This window comes from Lonchura striata, chromosome 2 (assembly GCF_050655825.1).
Source record: "Lonchura striata isolate lonStrDom1 chromosome 2, ASM5065582v1, whole genome shotgun sequence".
Lineage (NCBI taxonomy): Eukaryota > Metazoa > Chordata > Aves > Passeriformes > Estrildidae > Lonchura > Lonchura striata.
In genome coordinates this window covers 19,983,609-20,002,473 of record NC_140704.1, presented here as the reverse complement: position 1 = coordinate 20,002,473, position 18,865 = coordinate 19,983,609, and the positions used below count along the sequence as shown (strand labels likewise).

Sequence of the window (18,865 nt, the reverse complement as noted above, 5' to 3'; positions counted from 1 at the left end):
GAAAGAATCAATTTCAAGAAATAACATTTGTCTTCAAAATCCTGGAAAGAAGAAGGACTTAAAATCCTAGCCCTCTTCTCAATATTTCTTGTGGATAGCCTTGACTGCTTCTTATTTAATACCCTAATTCCTGGAAAAAAAATTAATTCTTAGCTGGACTGTCTTTCAATGCATTCAGTAAGGAGATGGAACAAAATGTGCAAAAGCTGGCACTGCAGTATCAAAAATAGATCTCCTTTGTCAATCTAGTCTAATGTACTCCATAATGCAGCCTACAGTAGAGCATTTTTCCAGCCATCACACTTTGCTAACTCATGAGCTCACCCAGTCAGCGCATGATGATAGCTGCTTAAGCAGGTACTGCAGGCTGGAGAGCTGGGCAGCCAAGGGGTTACAGACTGGTTCTTCCTTTCCCTCAGCAGGATTTCAATGCTTTCCAGGCAAAAGACAAACAAAGGTGTCTATTGCAAATTGAGAGAAAAGTAACATACAAAGGTAGACACAGGTAGTGACTTGATGTAATAGAAGGAAGGAAAGGCAAAAGTGTAGGGAAAACAGTATTACACAGGTTCAAGTAACTTGCTTAAAGGCAGACCAGTGTCTTCCTATACCTTTTCCTTTTTCCTTCTAGCTAAGTTACTGCATTTAAGATGATCTACAGTATCTTCTGTGTAAACTCCTAAGAGGAAGTCTGCACAAAGGAGCAGCTGCCATGTGGTAACCTCCACCTACAAGAACAACGCTTATGGCTCCATCTCCTGTTTTTTCCTTGCCCACATTACCCAGTGTGCTTCCAGGATCTGTTGCCAAACTGAGAAAGTGGGAAACAGTGGACTGGATAAAAAAGCAGGTATCGATTGAGACCAAAGAATATGGGAAATAAATACATAAAGGAACATGAGGTAAGCAGATTGTAGACTTCTGTCTCAAGTTCATTGGAAAAGATCACCTTAGTTTACACTAGCAGGGAACTAGTTATAAGGTATTATAGATTATATGTGGGTAAACAATTCAGTGTCATCTCATTTAAAATATACTATACATAAAAGATTAATTTTTACAGATATGGCATGTGTGTGTGAAAAACAATGCTTTATTCAAGACTGGTATTACTGGTGAGAGAAAGTTTATGTAGCAAGAATTAATCTTGCATTTGAGTTAGTAAGGCTTATGTTTGCTCTGTCATTCTATCAAGGATGATTTTTTTATGCTGTTAGGTCAAATGTATAATCTCAGTTGAAATGTCTGGAACTGAAAAATTCTTAGTGAATGGATGGTGAGAATACAGACAGAACACACAAAAAGCTTTAAGGAAGAGCTTCAGTTCTGTTAAATCTTTACCAGCCATCATATTAATTTCTCATTGTACAGCTACTGTATATTTTTTTACTTTTCAGTTAAACATTCACCTAAGCTTCTTAAGACAGGTACAAGTCATCACAGAATGTGCAAGCTAAACAGGTATCAGAGTTAAGACTTTTCCTCAAAGCCATGATGATAAAAAACTACCACACCCAACTCCTCATCAAAGAGGAAGTGGGACACACGTGGTGATAAATCCCTGTGAAGTACTATAAAAGGTGACAGGTATTTCTGAATTGTATGAACTGTAGCTAATATAGATAAAAACATTCCAGTATCTCCCCATATATATTACCTTCTCCCAGACATCTTAATGGTAGACACTGACTCCAAAAAAGACAAGGTACATTCTTGAGACGTTGAGCCTGAAATAATTTATTTCCTTCATTCCTTTTAAATAAATCAAAAATAGGTCCCATACATATAAAATCCTCCTTCTTTGAAACAAAAATTTATTTTCGTTTATGTCCCATACTTCATATGCAAGTCTTTACGATTTCAGTGGTATTAATAAAAAAAAATAAACTAACCTCTCCTGTGAATGTGCAAAAAAAAGAGAATAAAATATATGCATTGAAGAAACTGCAAGAGAAATTTTAACCTGTCCAACCTATCTTTTGTCCCTGTTGTGTTTTAAAAGATTGTTGTACAAATCAAAAAAATAAACCCACAATACAGAGTGGGAAAATACTTAATGATGCCTAAATAAGCTCAATTAAGCACAAAAATAGACTTTAAAAAAGCCTCAGAAATCCTTCTGTTATTTCTATCCACAGCAGTTAAAATTGTCCACAGTGAAAAAAAGATTTATTGATATTAAATATACCGTGTAACTTTATAGTTCCAAAGTAAAATCACCAGATTGTGTGAAGTACCCTGAAAATAGTATTACCTGTGGATGAAGCTGGAGGCATGGAAAAGTTTTCAGGGCCCAAGCAACTTGCTCCTCATTTTCAGAAAGTGTAATTGTACATGTACTATATACTAAAACACCTCCTGGCTTCAGCAACTTCACTGCCTGCAGGGAGAAATAAACCATATTTCAGCTTATTTTTAAATTACAAACTTTAATATTAAGCAACATTAACTAATGTTAAACCATGTTCCTAGAATATTAAAACTGAACACTTAATTAAACTCAAACTGTTAAGATACTAATTCCTCCAGGGAAATACAGCAGAGGTTAACATGGATGAGAAAGATTCTTCTTTCCAAATAGGCAATATAGCTCAAGCAGTTTATTAATGTCATTGAGATGATTCACCTTGTAAGATTTGTTATTTGTGCAGCTCTGCACACCCCAGATTAGATCTGTTTTCACCACCTGCTGCCAACCACGGATACACAATACTTATGTCAGTTATATCAGATGTCAACTGTTTCCATGTATTTGGCATGGAAGCTGTATCTATGCTGCTTTTCAAGCTGTCATTCACTTTGAATATGTATCATTCAGATTTTGACAAGTTTCATCTTATCCTTCAGCATCAGCCCAAGCACACTCCTTAGCATGTTCCTAAGTCACCTGCTCTGTGACTTAGACCTTTTTTAATTATTATCATGTAAAACTGATGAAACTGAGGGAAGTAAAAAAACACAAAGCTTTTTATTTATTATGGATTACACAGACCTTTACCATGCTCCAATGAACTGGCTTCACCTAGCAACAGATGTGTTGAAGCTGAGAGGTTAACAGGACCCTAATACTTCCTGGCTGCTGAAAAAGTAGGGAAAATGAGGCACCATTTTTTGGGTCAGTTTTATGCTGCAAAAGCATTTGTGTTCAATTTAGCTTATCTACTCAATGTTTAACACATACCACAGTGAAAAGCTTGCGCTGCAGTGGCTGATATGAAGTCACTTCCTTTAAAGTTGAGGAATAAGCCATGTTTGGTCTCTGTCCTATCCCACTACATGGAGCATCAAGAAGAATTCGATCAAATGACTCTGGTAAGAATGGAGGTCCTTCTGTAAAAAGCAGTTAGTAATGTAAAATGTGGCTGTTTCCTTCCTTGACACTTCACTGTAGGTAAGGAGAAGCTGTTACTGCTTCCTTGACATAAAACATTTATGTGGTATAGACAGTGTCTGCAAAACTAGTCTCAGCTAGAGACAAGCCTCAGCACTGCTGGTGGTAGTTTTCTTCTCCCAGAAAACTGAACAGTTTAAGTTCTGTGAGTTCAAAACCGATCCACTAGGCAGTATTTTTTTTAACTTAATTTAGTAATTTGAAAGTAAAATGTAAAAGTAATCAAAACAGTTGAAATATGATTGGTCAGATGTGCTGGGTACAGAGTTGTACATATAGGCTGTAAAGAACCACAGTCAGCTCAAAAGTGTGCAAACCTTTACTGAGACAAACCCGTAGTTAATCACTGAGACTGCCTTATAATAACTGGACTGTCTATATAATAACTGTTTCTTGTGATGTATGCATAGCTATATAAAATAAAGCACTTCATAATAACATGAACTACTGCAACGTCTCATGGCAGAACAATTCCGTAAAAAGGATTGTGAAGAGAACAATTTCTGACTGTTACCTGGATGACAAGATGTATCTTCCATATGCAGAGCCTATCCTTTAATCTGTATCCCAATGGATCAACAGCCCAGAAGTTTCTATCTTCTCAGTGCTAGGGAGATCGGCTCAGCATCACCATGTACTACTGCTGCCAAGCTTGTATTATCACACTAATGCTACCTAGCTTCTTCCTGACTAAAAATTGAGTCTATCTGGTTTATCTACCTCTGATCCATTACTAAAATGTTCAAAATATGTAACGTGTTACTTGCAGAAATGTACATAAAAGCCTTCATTATCTCTCTGTATTACAGCTTGCTCTTGTTAATCTCTGTAATTGCTACTTGCCACCTACAATATTTGATGTTCATAAAAAGACTCTTAAGAAAGTACCTTTGTTCCTCCAAAGCAGGAATAACTGCAATGCATAGGGACAAAGAAGGTGAATTATGTAATCTGATTCCTACTTAGGCTAACCAGTGACTGAGATAAAATAGACTGAGAAAAACAGCATACTTTGCACAACAAACTAAAAATAATCAAGGCAGCAGATACCATTTAAATAATTCCATCATGGGAACAGAACCAATATCATAACTGCATCACTTCAAAAAAGCAAATGAAATTACTTAAAATAATACACTGTGCTTGTATATAACTTTCCTTGAACAGCTGAACAAACATCAATGAACTAAACCTTGCAGTACTCCTGGGAGTTAGGTATTAATAACCCCATTTTACTGATGAGGATTATGAGGCAGAAAACTGAAGCAAGTCTGCAAAAATAATTTTTTTCTCAGACTAGCTCATAAACTTCCCAGTATGGGGTTAAATGTGATCATGAAAGAAGCTTTAAGGCTTCTTCAGTCTTCGATATTATCTGGGAAAGGAATGCATTTCCTTTGAGAATATTAGGTTGCGACAAGAACAGATAGTTTGACTTTCTATTTGCTTCATAGAGAAGCTGATAATCACAAGAGTAGCAAATAAAAGTGCATTCACAGTGCTGAAGCAACTTAGGTATCTGCCAAGATTTCAAGGACTTGTAAACCTGTGACAGGTGTAGCACTGTTTTTGCAAAACATTACTATCTTCTTCTGAAAGCTACTACTACCCAAATCTTTTATTTTACCTTGTTTATCCTCTGTCTTCTCTACTGAAAGGGCCTTTGTTCCATCATAGCAAAATGCCTTAATGCAATTCAACTGTAGCAATTCAGCATTCTGCTTGATTTTCTTGACCTTGTTAGCTATCTTGTCCATGGCTATGACTTCACCCTGAAAAAAAATCCCAAACTTTTCATCAAAATCATAGGGATTAAATGGATGTTTCTGTTTTCCTTTTCCCAATCCTGGGCAGTGTAATAAATACAGCATAGTCTTCCCTACAGAACTATTTCAGAACTAAATCCCTTCTCCTGCAGTCCTTGTTCCCACATATTTTCCACAATAGCCACTTTAGTCTGAAGCTGTGAACATTCTGACTGCTTGGCACTGTCACTCTAAGGGATGCTGTAATATATGACTTCTGGCAAGTAGTTTTGTTGTTTGTTTCTTTTTGTTTATTTTGAATTGCTGAACTGGGCACTAAGATAAAAATTTAATCGTTTGAATGAGGGTAGAAATCTCAAATACATGGCAAAATAGGTCAACAGGCTTTAAATTTGTATGGAGAGAGTAGGAAATATGATCACACTGCAGCTCAGAGCTGAGGAAATGGGGCCCACAGCTATGTCTCTGATTTGCTCAGATTCATAACATATTGGAATACTTGCAGTAATTGTCACTACAGTTACTTTGGGAAATAGTGCAAATACTATAATAAGTTTAGAGGTGAGGGGAGGGAAATCACAGTTACACAATTCCTATTATGTAAAAATAAGATTTATTTTTCCTCCCCAAAATAAATTAAAAGACACACATCACTACCTGCTACATGAAAACACAACAGAAAGTAAACAGTAGCATCAGCAAAATCCAGAACAGAACAACTCAAGAAACAGAAACTTGTATTAGACTTCCTACAGCAAACACAATAAGCAGAGAAAAAAAACAACTTTTTTCTATTTGTTGATGGCTCTCTAGAGTCTTATAGAGGGGTAAGATAGTTCAAGATACTAAGATAACTAAGATGACTAAGATAGTTCAAGAAGGAAAAAAAGTCAGAAGATAAGCTGTTATCTGTACATCATGTTAGGCAATATGTAGATCTAGGACTGAGAGGTAAGAATGCATTTGTGTTGTGTCAATGGTGCTGTGAGCCAAATCACCTCCTACTTGTCCCCTAACACCTACTGCACATGTACTCTAGGACCTGACTCTGCTTCAAAGTTTTATCTGTTGCAAGAACAGTAGATTTGCTGCACATCTCTGTATACTGCAGAGATACAGAAATCATAGAATTATAGAATGGTTTGGGTTAGAAGGGATGGCCTTCTGCCATTGTTCCATTTTGATAGAAAAAAACACTTCCACAAACAAACCATCACAGAACTGAATACCTGCCTTTTCTCATTACATGCCATGCCTTCACATTTATTTATGCACAGGCAACTGTCAAAGTACTGTATAATGTAACTGCAAGATTTCTAAACAATCTGACATATTCTAATAATTCTATTTCAACAAAAATAATAAAGCCTTACAAAATTTTATAGGAGATATTACATGCTTTTCCCCTCTGCTAGAGAAGAGTAACCTGCATTTCCGCATTTCACTGTGCACATAAAATTTCAACATATGCAAAGTTGTAATCCTATATCTACATTCTTATTTTACTACATTCCTCTTTCCTTTGTCTTTCTCGACATACTTTTTTGTGTATTCTCATTTTTATTGCTTTCTCGTTAGATAATTTTGGATTTGTGACATTCTACCATAGAATGACAAATTCAAACTAGCAATTCAGCCTAAAATAATCTCTATGCAGAATTGGTAATTTTTACTGAGAAAAATCCTAATTGGATTAGAAATTTTTCAGTAAGTTTTTGTAGAGAGTTGTGTGTTTCTTGGCACACAGTATTAATCCCTGATTTTTATGCCTCTCAGTTTCATGAATCCAGCATATTTTTGCGTAACTATGCCTTGCATGTAAAAAATTCTATGATTACAAATAAATCGATAATATTTTAAAATTGGAATTAGTGAAATAATTCACTAATTTGCGGTGGTGTGTCGGCCACAACACTAATTAGTGAATAATTGTTTGCTGCTGTAAATTAAGTGTGCATTCCAATAGTTAAGTGAAGAGAGCTGTACAAATGAACAGCAGTAAGACTTTCTTCCTTAGAAAATGCCAAATTACATTTTTACCTGATCATGCATTAGTGTTGCAATATGGGTTGTTTTTCCTCCAGGTGCAGCACACATATCCAAAATTTTCTCTCCTGGTTGAGGGTTTAAAACATGGCTCACAACCACAGAAGGTAAATTCTATAATTAAAATAAATATGAGAGAATTCAAACTTTATACCCTGCATCAAGGAATGGCAACCAAATTTAAAAATATAATTCATTCAGCAGGGAAGATACCTATGATATTGCTCTCATTTCTTTGAGAGAAATGAACTATTTATATTATATATAATAGCCAGTTTACATCAGAACTCTCCAGTGGCTCATTATTTAAAGCTATGTCTGAGTAGCTATAACAGAAGTTTAAGAGCTCATGACTGAGGAGACTACAGTGCTAGAAATCCAACTAAAGTAAGCTGATTCTGACAGAGCAAAGAAGCTCTGTTTATTAGAAATACTTTATGTTAGCCTGTTTATTGGAATATTTACTCTATTAACATATTGGTGCAGCTGAAGAAAAGTAGGATCGAAACTCAGAAGTCTAAGCTTGCTGAATTAAAGTAGCAAGAAGATGAACCCTGCTATTAATTGTATAAACAGAACAGCTGTACTGAAGGGAAATAATGTGTAATAATTGTGCACAGTACTGCAACTGAGACAATATGGAAATACCTTCTTCTCAGTTCAACGCCAAGGTATAAAAACCTTTTAAAGTTGTCTTTAATACTTAAATAACAGTTTCAAATCAGCCTAATATTTGGAGATTTTCCTGATTATCTACAGAATTATGTACCTTGAAAAGGGCTTGTATTGCAGGATTCACAGGCAGATTTCAAAAACTAATAGTTCTATGCAGAGTATCTGTACAAGAGGAATTTCTACGTTTTTAAGTGAATATCTCTTAGGTTGCTTTGAAATCCCTTATAATAACTCAGACACAGTATGACTAAACCACCTACATGTAGGTACTGACTTCATTTTAAATGTTTTGTGTTCCTCAAATCCAAAGACTGAATTAGGTGCTACAGTGCACAAGGAATGTAGAAACCATGGATGTGTGCTAAAAGAATATTCATTATTCTGTAAATAGTACAGACTTTTGGTTTTGGAACAAATATACCTGTAAAAACAAATGACTAGGAAGCACATTGTCAAATGAAGGGCTAAGGTAGACTGGCTCTATCATTCTTATTCCCAGCCCCCTGAAAAACATGAAAAAAAAACAAACAAACAAACATCAGTTTTATACATTTTAATGGTAGTCAATTATAATCATCATGGTTACAAATAGCAACTTGAAATAACAATCTTACTAGAATGAAAGAACAACCAAGAAAAATATTTCTATGATTATGATATTCTCTAAAATGACATCATTAAGTTGAGTAAATCATGGATTTACACATTACATCATTTAAAATCATTACATGATAAATTGGAACCATATGTAAAACTGCATAAAGCAAATTTCTGGTTCTACACACAGGATAAACCAGGATGCAATCCAAGCCTTGATACTGCAAAGAAATGCATAAAACCAGACTTAAATACCTTAACTTCAATCCATAACTGCTTTTGGCTAGCCATGTGTATGCACTAGGGCACTGGCATTTGATTTCCTAGTTAGATTTTTCTCCTTTTCCTAAATTCCTGAGATTTCAGTCAAATTACTACAGAAAACCTATATGAAAAGCCTTGCAGAAACATTGATTTGCCTGCAAGCTATGGTTTGTGATTAGAAGTCACCGAAAAGTTTTAAATATGGATGAAATTCTGATGCGGATATAACTGTTAAACCAATGTGCCAGGAAATGGATAACAATAAAGGGAAAGCCATGAAAAAGCAACACTAAGTCTACAAACAAAAGATTACTAAAGACAAAGAGTATTATTTTGCCTATGTACTGGACAGTCCAATGAGAAGGAAGGATGTGAGAAAGCAAACTTGCAGACACCAGTTTTAGTATTACATACTGCTGTTCCATGCCACCAACTCAACAGCTACCAACATCCCACCACTACTTCATTTAAGCTCTCATAAAACAGGAATTCTCTGGTAATGTACTTTATTTTCTCTAGAACCTTTGTAGTTTGTTCTCAGGAAGTGAAGTCTTGGTCAATAATTTGACATCTATAGTCTTCTACATTACTTTTCATATGTGTTTTAGGTGACACAAGAGGAATAAAACACATGCTTCATCAAAAAAATAGAAAAGCAAGTAATCTTGAAATAGGCAACTACTTTGGCAAATGTTAGTAATTTTTTTAAGATACCCGACCTTATGTTCTGTCCTTTGTCCTACCAAAAATAAAACCCTCTACAGATACTTTTAAAATATGGAGAAATTGTCAAGGCTGCACTCCTGTTGCATCTAAAGGGTATTACACAATTCACCAAAATGCAGTTTTGCCAGCGTGAGAAGATTTGTCAGTTCTGTTTGATATTACTGAAGTGAATAAACATAAATTATTAAAACACTCCCACTTATTTTCTACTTCCTCTCAAGTGAATTGGTATCTGGATCCCACTATGAAACTAACGGCTTCCCAAAGAATGAATATTGGAAATCCCAACATGCAAAGCCATCTTGTGACTTCATATAAGGTACAAAATAATTCAAAGTGTTTTCCCATCTTCTTCCTTCCCTTTGCAAATTTTTAAACATAGACTGCAATTACCATGGACTTACTTCAGTGGGCCACTTGAACTGAAGATTTCACTGCGGCTGAGTTCTGAAATCCCATTTCCAAGGAAAACTTTGACTCCATTGAATTCTTTGGCTCCTCTTTTGCATTTCCCTTCAATATCTGAATACACTGAAACCAGATCTCCAGCTTTCACAACTGCACAAGGAAAAATGGAAAGTTTTAAATCATTATGCCACTTAACAAAACAGTAGTGACCACGTAACTTAGGATTTTCAGTAGACAACTTACTTCAACAATTCTGTCATACCAAACTTCACACTTTCTAAATGTAATCAAGGAAGATCAACTGATATAAAGCTTTAAAGTTTTACAGAGTGAACGACAGCTACCAAATGACTGGAGGTACTGAACGACATCAAGCTGCAAGTCAGGCACTGTGTCTTTTTTTCTAAGAGGCTACAGATACCTGCTCTTTATTTGTTTTATCATGGCAAGGTCACCCGTAAGTTTTAAGCACACTCTTCAGGATCCAGTCCTCCATATGTGCTCCAAGCATACAAGTACATAAACAACACTGCTCACTGCTCTTACTGAACAAAGACAGGAGTGCTAAATATATCTAATGACCTCTCAATAGCTACCTAGAACACAGCTATAGCTGCTTTTTCTCTAACTACGTATTGCTTTGACACAAGTGATTATATATTCTTGTTCTGGTCTGGCTTTCTTCCCTTTAAGGGAACTGCTGTTCTCAATAATCCTCTTAGAGAGTTTTGTATCTCCAGTTAAAACCCACCATATCAGTAAAGTGTAATCCTACACACTTAACAAACTTTCTGAGTTAGGAAAAAAAAAAAAGAAAAGGGATTGTTTAGGTGATTTTACATAATAGTGAACAAGTGCTATGTGTTGGCTGGATAAAAAATATGCTTAAAAATAAAGGCCTCTTCTGACAGAAATTAAAAAAATTCCAAAATTGCATTTCTGAGGTGACTGACAGGCTAGAGGAACAAGAAGATATAACAAGACTAATGGCAGTTCAGCTTCTCAAGAATTCTTAGAATTGTACTAGAGAATTGTTTTTCCCATTTTCAGGTGGACTTCTGATTATGCTCAAATGCCCTGAAATTCTTAAATTGTAGTATTTGTTGGGTAGCCATTGAAAATATATTTCTATACTACTTATTTTTACACAATGTGACACAAAACATTATGTGATTGCTCAGTATCAATGTCAGCTTAAACTTCACTGAACAAAAACCTGTATCAATTTAACTCTTCCATCAAGCATATCTGTCAATGTTTTTTGCAGTATTCAAACATAAATTATTTTATTTTACTCTCTACTGACAATCATCCTTTCAAAATGCACTAGTCTTGCATAGGATTCTTAGTTTTCTGTAGATTATAGCAGCATTCCATAAGCATAAAGTTTAGTTAAATTAAGCTCAAAGCCCCCTGATCATTAGTTTACCCTCATTTGCAAATTTGCAAGTTCAGTGATTAAATATGTGTTCTTGCTGTATTATTTTTTCTCTAGTTAGACCATCTGTGCTTAATACAGCGTTATTATATTTGGCATCAAGTGGGTAGTGTGCCCTTTTATTTTATTTTCTTATCTGCAATTCCTCTGTAAGTATTATAGTATATTTATTTTCTTTGAATTGATGTTATATGCATAATTACATGTGGCAATTATGATAAATCACTAGCTGACTCAAAGAAGGATTTGAATATTTATGGAATTGTGTTTTAAATAAGCAGTTCCAACAACTGCTATGCCAATATACTTATTTCCTTATCAAGCCCTAGTTTGAAAAACATTCCTGTTCAATGAATTGGACTTAAGCACATGCTTAAAACTTCTTGAAGGTTATTTCCTGAAAGGAAACAAAGTGACTTGATAAATGCTTTTCTGACTCATTTTGTTTAATAAGAAGAATCAAGATGATCACTAGATCTCATCACAATAGAATAATAAGGTGAATCATCCAAAATTATACTGGTTTTACATGAAGTGAATTTGACATTTAAGTAACAAAAATAGGCTGCCGAACAAAAAGCATGCATATGTAGATATTTTAACCTTGTCTCACATGCATTGATGTATAATTTCCCTTTCTTAAGAATCTGACATAAAAACTGCCATAACTTTCTTCTCATCAATTAAAAAAGATTTTTACTACATCTCTCTTATGTAAACAAATAAATTGTCAATGGATTAGAATAAAGAAAATCTGGGTTTTTTTTATTTGTAACTCAAAATCTAACAGAACCATGAAGGTAAGTGGCTTTACGACTGAGTGAAGAAATAAAAAATCTGTATCTATTAAATTATCAAGATACACCTATTCACCATCCAGATCTGGTATCCCATTTTTTTTTTTGTAAGCAGCCAACTTTGTAAATTTATTCAATTCAACATCCATACTAAAAGTTATAGTATTCAATAGTAAAAAAGCACTTTCAAAAATAGGTTTTACTTTGAAAATTCTCTTTAAAAATATTATGAAATTAAAAACAAGAATTCGAAATCCTTAAGAACTAATACTTCAGCTACGATTTATATGGAAAAAGGAATTTAAAACAGGCCAGGCCAGGCCAGTGAGCAATAATTACATATAACTTACTACAAGTAAAATAAAAGTGAAAATATTAAAAAAAAGCCAGAAAAACTTTAAAAAATCTCATTACTATAAACCACAACTGTAAGATTAATTTCAGCTGAGAATAGAAAACAATTTTGTGCCACTATTAATTTATCTGTTATTCAAGGGTGACACTTTTCCTGCCATCTTTACAATTTAATTGGGTGTATTTAGAGAACTCTTACATCTTGAGGTGGATACAATTCCAGGGACATAAACGTGTGCTCCTCGAAGTACTGCATATCCACACTGGGCTCCAACTATGACTTCAGATGCATGTTTTTTTAAATCTGGCCTAGAAATACAAACTGTAGTTGAGTAAAAAAAGAAAAGTATACTGGAAAAAAAAAAAGCCAAAAACTCCCCAAGTAAACCCTAGTTCACAAATACAGATTTTGTCAGATACAATAGAGAAGAAGCAGTTAACTATCATGTATTATATTTAAAATATTTAATTTAGTTCTAGAGAAATTGAAGGAAAGAGTCAAGAAAAAAAAAAACAATCTTCAAAATAATGCAGATTCTGGCACCTTCTGCTACTATTATGAACCTAACACAGGAATACAAATAAATTATACTGGGATTGAGAAATAGTCCTCTCTCCCTTCCTATGCCAGATGGTTGTGAAGTGATCTTTTGTGTTTAACAACTGCTGAGTAACACTTGATTTCTTCCAGTGGAAGAAAACCTTGCCTGTACTAAGCCATAGTTCTATATTCCACTGCAAAAGTTTGGTTCTTCTATCTGCCACCTACCTGGCTTTCCAGGGAGGATGCATACAGGTCACTTTCTCCCTCTAAAACATTAGTCTTATAAATAAGGACTGAGCTCTGTTTTCTTTCATTTTTTAGTACTAAAACTCTGACCTGGTTAGTGTATGGACTGTCCATCAAGTCATAATACAAATGAAGTTCTGCCTCAGTTAGAGTGAGTTAGTTATAATAACTGTTTAACAAGGAATCTGTAAGAAAATTGTGTTGTGAAAATGTTGTACACAACATTTTAAGGCTAAAGACTGAAAATTTCAAACCTGGGTCCAATGACAGGAATTAGTAAAATGTCCTGAAGTTTTGGGTGCTCGAGAACTGGAACAGATAGTCCTTTAAATTGCTGTTTCATTAAAAAAATATATAATTAGTAAGCACTAGTAATAAACTTAATATTTAAATACCTAATTAAACTGAAAAACATTTTTCCATTCATAATTTCTAGCTATAGAGCACAAAACACCAAAGTAGTGAAAACAGTTAAAAGCAGCTGGGAAATAGTGTGTGCAACGGGACATTATATATATCAAAAGTACTTGTACAAAAGACCAAACATTTAACAAATCCAGAAATAACAAGATCACAAAGAGATTGACTGAGAACTGACTTCAGGGAGTGGGAGAGTGTTCTGACACTCATAACACTATCAATGGCTTTTGCTTTCTTCTGAAAGAAGGCTGAGTTGTTAGAACACAGAACACACAGTGACGCCACTTTAGAAGGTTGGGTGTATTCTGTGTTAACTCTTAGATGTTATTAGTAAGCCACTGTTTAACCATGAATTGCTTGTCTTACTTAATAGGCCAGGCTGGCAAAACTTTTGATTTTTCTTGTCAGTCCAAGTTTGAGCACTGAGAGCTCAATTATGTATTTAGCTGAAAAAAAATGCTATTTTATAAAGGTTCTGGGTCTTAAACAAAACGTGTTCAGATGTCTTCTCATCTGAGCCTCCTAAAATAAAACCTTAAAGCATGTAAAACCCCAAATCAGTTTGCATCTAATAAATATTTTCTCTTAAAAAAGGAAAGAATCCATGACCATACTTCTGTTCAAAAGTGTTATGTGGTTTCCTTTTCTAACATGTAATCACGCTTTAAAATACAAGAAGTTTTTGAAAAGCTCATCTTAAGTTAGTTTTCAGCAAAGCCTTTTCTCTAAAAAAAAAATATAACCCTGCAATACCCATTTCCAGACTTCTACAATCAAACTAAAATTAGCAAAACTCATTACCATCCCAGCCAGCAGAGCACTGTCAACTCCCTCTGCATCACAGAAATGTCTTGGCTCCTGTCATGCAAAAGCTCTCTATGCACCCACTAGCATTAATAATTTACTTAAAGAACCAGATCTTTTTAGACAGAGTGAAAATCTAGGACACAATTTCAAAATAATACATTTTTTGAACATAATAGTTTACGTATTATCAGATAAATAAATGTTTAATTAAAATAAGTAAGAATCCAGAAAATTATAGAAGGATTAAAACCAGGTTTAAAAAGAAAATGTAGTGGCTGCAGAGCATCACTGTGGCTCCAGTTTCCAAAACAAACCAATTTTCTCACTTTCCTAAACAGTTTCTCCAATGATATCTAGCTATATAGGCATTCTCCTTCAGTCTTAATCAAAAGTGTTCTAAACATGCTGCAGACAGCACACTGACCTTCCCTGTTTATCTGTCATCTTCTACACGTTTACATTATTATACACCTTTACATTATTTACCACAGCAGTACCTCAATCCTATCAAGGGTTTGGATCGGCCATACAAAAAAGAATTGGATGTCTTTTCCCTGTTATTGCCTTTCTTGGAGAGGTGAGATGAGGGATAGTAATACACAATACATTTTCATTTAATGTTTAACGCTGGCAGGAAATCAGTGTGATTTTATAATTTAATACCACTGGATGCATTGAGGTAAGGTATAGTTTCCAGTAATTAAAAGGTCTCATGTTCAGATGAAAGATGAAATACCCTGCTACTTTGCTGTAACAAAGAAATTGCACAAACCTTCTGGATCTCTTCAAATAACAATTTTTTCACATGTTTCACTGAGGTCAAGTGGGTATTTACTCTTACAGTTGTAAAAGCTGGTGGATGAGATAGATGACTTAACAGAGATTGGTATTTTTTCTCTGCTTCCTGTGTACCTAAAGCACTGATAAGCTGAAAGTGAAAGAAGAGATTTTAAGAGATTCACGCAGAAGCCTCTTGCTCAATGCAAAATTACCCCACTGAACAAACATTCCACAGAAATTGAGGGATTGTGTTATGTGGTGTGCAATAGTGACAAATGTCTATGTCTGGAAGTCCAATTCCACTGGAAGCCTTATAAATTTATTGAAAAATACTTACTGGAAAAACAGTTGTATCAGCAAAATCACTGCAAACAGTTTGCAGCAAGTATCAAAGCAACTGCTAGAGAGCTCTCTGCTATAGTACATAGACCAGCCCTAAGAAAATGGAAAACTAAATTCAAATCTATTAATCAGTAACTTTCATACTGATAAACATGTACATAAAAAATCAATTTGTTTATCCTTGGCATTAGGAATTAATAGATTGTCTGTAGTATTCTACATTGGGGTAATGGAGTATTTCTTGTCAATATTATGTGGTGAATATGTGCTTAATTATCTATGAACTCTTCAGTGGGATCCAAAACTGAATTCTCTGATTTATACTCAATTCAATTTAAATATTTGTATGCTACTTTGAAGTAATGGGAATAAACACTAATTTTATCTTTTTTATATAGAAATACTTTATATAAAACCTTCATGTTTAATGTGAAGACAATATTTTATCATAAAGTATTAAAGTTACACAAAAATTTATTATTTTGTGATGGTTAGGGGTAACATGTCACATACCTCGCTATTTCTGAAAACTTTGGTGAGATACTCTTCAACTTCATATTGGAAAACGATTTTAGGGAAAAAGGACATCTTCCTTTAATTTTTAAAATCTGCTGGCAAGGAACTGAAATAAGCAAAGTATTTTCTTCATTATTTTTATCGTATTCTGTAAGTTTATAGATTTAACACAAAATGTACCCACAAACTAAGCTGTTGTTTCTGATTCTTCCTATTTTAATAATGCAATTTTATTGCACTCAAATTTCCAAATATTGATCAGGATATGACTGTAGCATTATCTCAATTACAAAAATTCTACCGATCCTTAAAATAAATCTTCAAGCTATCTGGTGAAAAAAAATACATGGATAAAAGGTACAGGAAATTCCAAGATGTAGCTTTAGTTCCTCTTGAAAAGACCAGCTATATAGTCTTATTGCAGCTCAGTCCTGACAGAGATTTTACTGTTTACCATTTTTCTCTGTAGGTAACAAAATACACTTGTCTTCCCAAATGGAATCTGCCCACCTCTCAAATATTTTGAAAAATTATATACACTTCAGTCTGAAATGAGACTACCTAAAAATTTAAATTTGCTTACAACAACATAAATGGAAGGAAAGAAAGGTTTATTCCATTCATAATAAGGAATTTTGACTATTGAAATATATTTTCATTGTACTAAATATACTTAGAAAAGAAAGATCAGAATATTTAGTATTCATTTTTTTTGGATAAGAGATTATTTGTTACTTTTATCATACAAAACCCCTCAAGAATATTTTTTTATTTTTCGTATTTCTGATTCAATTAAAATCTTAATGCTGAAAGAATGTTACCTTATGTAGACTTACTTTTGAGCCAGACAAAGGCAAAGTTTCATGGGTAGGAATTTCAAAGCCTTATTTGCAACATTAGCAGCTATTGAAAGAAAGAAACTGCAATTGAATTAACTTCTTTATAAGTCTAACAAAATGTCAAGAATTTTCCCTGCTATTTCCACAAAGACTAATAGTAGTACAATAGCACTACAATCTAACAGTTGATACAACTGAAATCACCAAAGGCCAGATTTAACATTTCAGAAAATGTGACGTATTATGTGCCTGTTGTCCTAGAATGCCTACATTACAGGGGAAAAAAAAAAAAAAAACAACAAACAAACCAACCACAAAAAGATCCCCATATGGCCCACATTTTGAAAGGTTTTTCTTCAGAAGCATAGTAAACCAGCCTTTAAAAAAAATGCCACTCTAAATTTCTTTTTAAGAATTGGAATCATGAAAATAATTAAGCAGACATGTAGAAATGTGGTGTTTATACGCCCTATGTGTAACTTTAATATTTACATTACGAAGGCAATCTTCCCGGCTGGGGACATAGCTGAGAAGGGACAGGACAGATGCTTTCAAGTTCATATCCAGCAGGAAGCCAGGCTGGTGAGGGAGATTCCCTGGTGCCCCTAGTGCCAAGTAAAGAGTCAGGCTTCAAACGTTGAGCAGGAGGCAGGCTCCTAGTAGCTAAATAATTTTTTTTTTTTTTTCCCTCCAGACCTGCAGTGCCGCTTACCCCAGAAAAGGCATATAGAAAATATTTAAACTTTTTTTTTTTTTTTTCCCACGGATTTTTATGTGCTTCTGTGGGCAACTGCAGCGGCGAGCACGATGCCGGAGCTAGGCTTTGATCTAGCCACGCACACGAACGCTACCGGCAGCACACGCAGCCAGCAGCAGAGATGCCGAGCAAGATTTTCAAACCTCCCCACCCACCCTTCGACACACGAGGAAACGACAGTGGGGTCACTGTCGCAAGGATCGGAACATGGGGCTCACGCCTTTATTCCTTCGCCCTCCCGTTACTGAAACATCAGGGAGCGGGGAGGAACTGGAGGCGCAGCTCTCCGCAGCCCCCCGAGGCCCGGCGCCTCAGCCCACAGCTACCCGGGAGCCGCCGCGCCCCGCGGGACGCGCCACCGAGCCCCGACCGACCCCGAGGCACACGCGGGGCTCCTCCACGAGAGGGGCAGAGCACGCCGGTGCCCGTGGCCGGCCGGACCGGACAGCGCCCAGCCCCAGCCCCAGCGCCCGGCACGCACCTACCGCAGGGCCCGCCTCCTCCGGGCGGCGGCAGGAAGTGCCGCCCGCCCCGGCGCCGCGGGAGCCGGGCACGGCCCCGGCGCTCCCTCCGCGGCACGGGGAGGGCGGCAGCAGCGCCCGCCGGCGCCCGAGCTTATCCGACAAGACGTTGCTGACATCGCTTCTTTTTTATTTATTATTGTTTTGTTTTCTTTTCCGAAATTCTGCCGAGTGGATTAAAGTAACAGGTTTTGTATTTCCACCGCTTCGGCACCTAAGTGCCCGCGGGCTCGCTGGCCAGGGCGGAGCCCGCTCCGTGCTCACTTACTGACCCTCCCCACGGTGCTGCTTGCGAGGAAACCCGGGTGGGTACCCCCGCAAGAGCTCAGTTTAGGAACCCGCTGCTTTCTCAAGTTTTACCATACACGGGAGCACTGCCTGCCCTGAAACCCTCAACCCTTGCCGAGGCTAGAGGCCGCGCACCGGCCACAGCACCGCCGGGCTGAAGGACACGGGGCCGGCCAAGGCGCGCTGCCGGCGCCTCCCACCCCGGCACCGACCACCGCAGCGGGGGCCTAGCGCTCCCCGCAGCATTCGCCCGTCGCGGGACGGCTCCGTGCTCCCGAGCGTGCCGACCGCAGGGCCCTCGGCTTCGCACCGGCCCTGGCGTCTCGCAGCTGTCCCCGCACAC

The 18,865-nt window shown here is 36.4% G+C and overlaps 1 protein-coding gene across 15 annotated transcripts in view; it reads right to left on the bottom strand.

Moving 5' to 3' along the window:
- Positions 1 to 18,865, bottom strand: part of NSUN6 (NOP2/Sun RNA methyltransferase 6) — a 23,402-nt gene extending 4,537 nt beyond the window's left edge. Inside the window, exons 1-14 of one of the 15 annotated variants that reach the window (XM_085573078.1) lie at positions 18,199 to 18,865; positions 17,449 to 17,561; positions 16,954 to 17,020; positions 16,313 to 16,446; positions 16,115 to 16,226; positions 15,252 to 15,407; positions 13,507 to 13,586; positions 12,662 to 12,771; positions 9,870 to 10,023; positions 8,300 to 8,381; positions 7,198 to 7,317; positions 5,019 to 5,163; positions 3,182 to 3,330; positions 2,255 to 2,380 (exon numbers count right to left, since the gene is read on the bottom strand). In XM_085573078.1, the coding sequence (XP_085429204.1) occupies positions 2,255 to 2,380; positions 3,182 to 3,330; positions 5,019 to 5,163; positions 7,198 to 7,317; positions 8,300 to 8,381; positions 9,870 to 10,023; positions 12,662 to 12,771; positions 13,507 to 13,586; positions 15,252 to 15,407; positions 16,115 to 16,189 (1,197 nt within the window). In that variant the 5' untranslated portion in view covers positions 16,190 to 16,226; positions 16,313 to 16,446; positions 16,954 to 17,020; positions 17,449 to 17,561; positions 18,199 to 18,865. Of the gene's footprint in view, positions 1 to 324; positions 462 to 2,254; positions 2,381 to 3,181; positions 3,331 to 5,018; positions 5,164 to 7,197; positions 7,318 to 8,299; positions 8,382 to 9,869; positions 10,024 to 12,661; positions 12,772 to 13,506; positions 13,587 to 15,251; positions 15,408 to 16,114; positions 16,227 to 16,312; positions 16,447 to 16,953; positions 17,038 to 17,448 lie in introns of all 15 variants that reach the window. The other 14 variants (XM_085573077.1, XM_085573076.1, XM_085573081.1 and 11 more) reach the window with 14 other exon arrangements.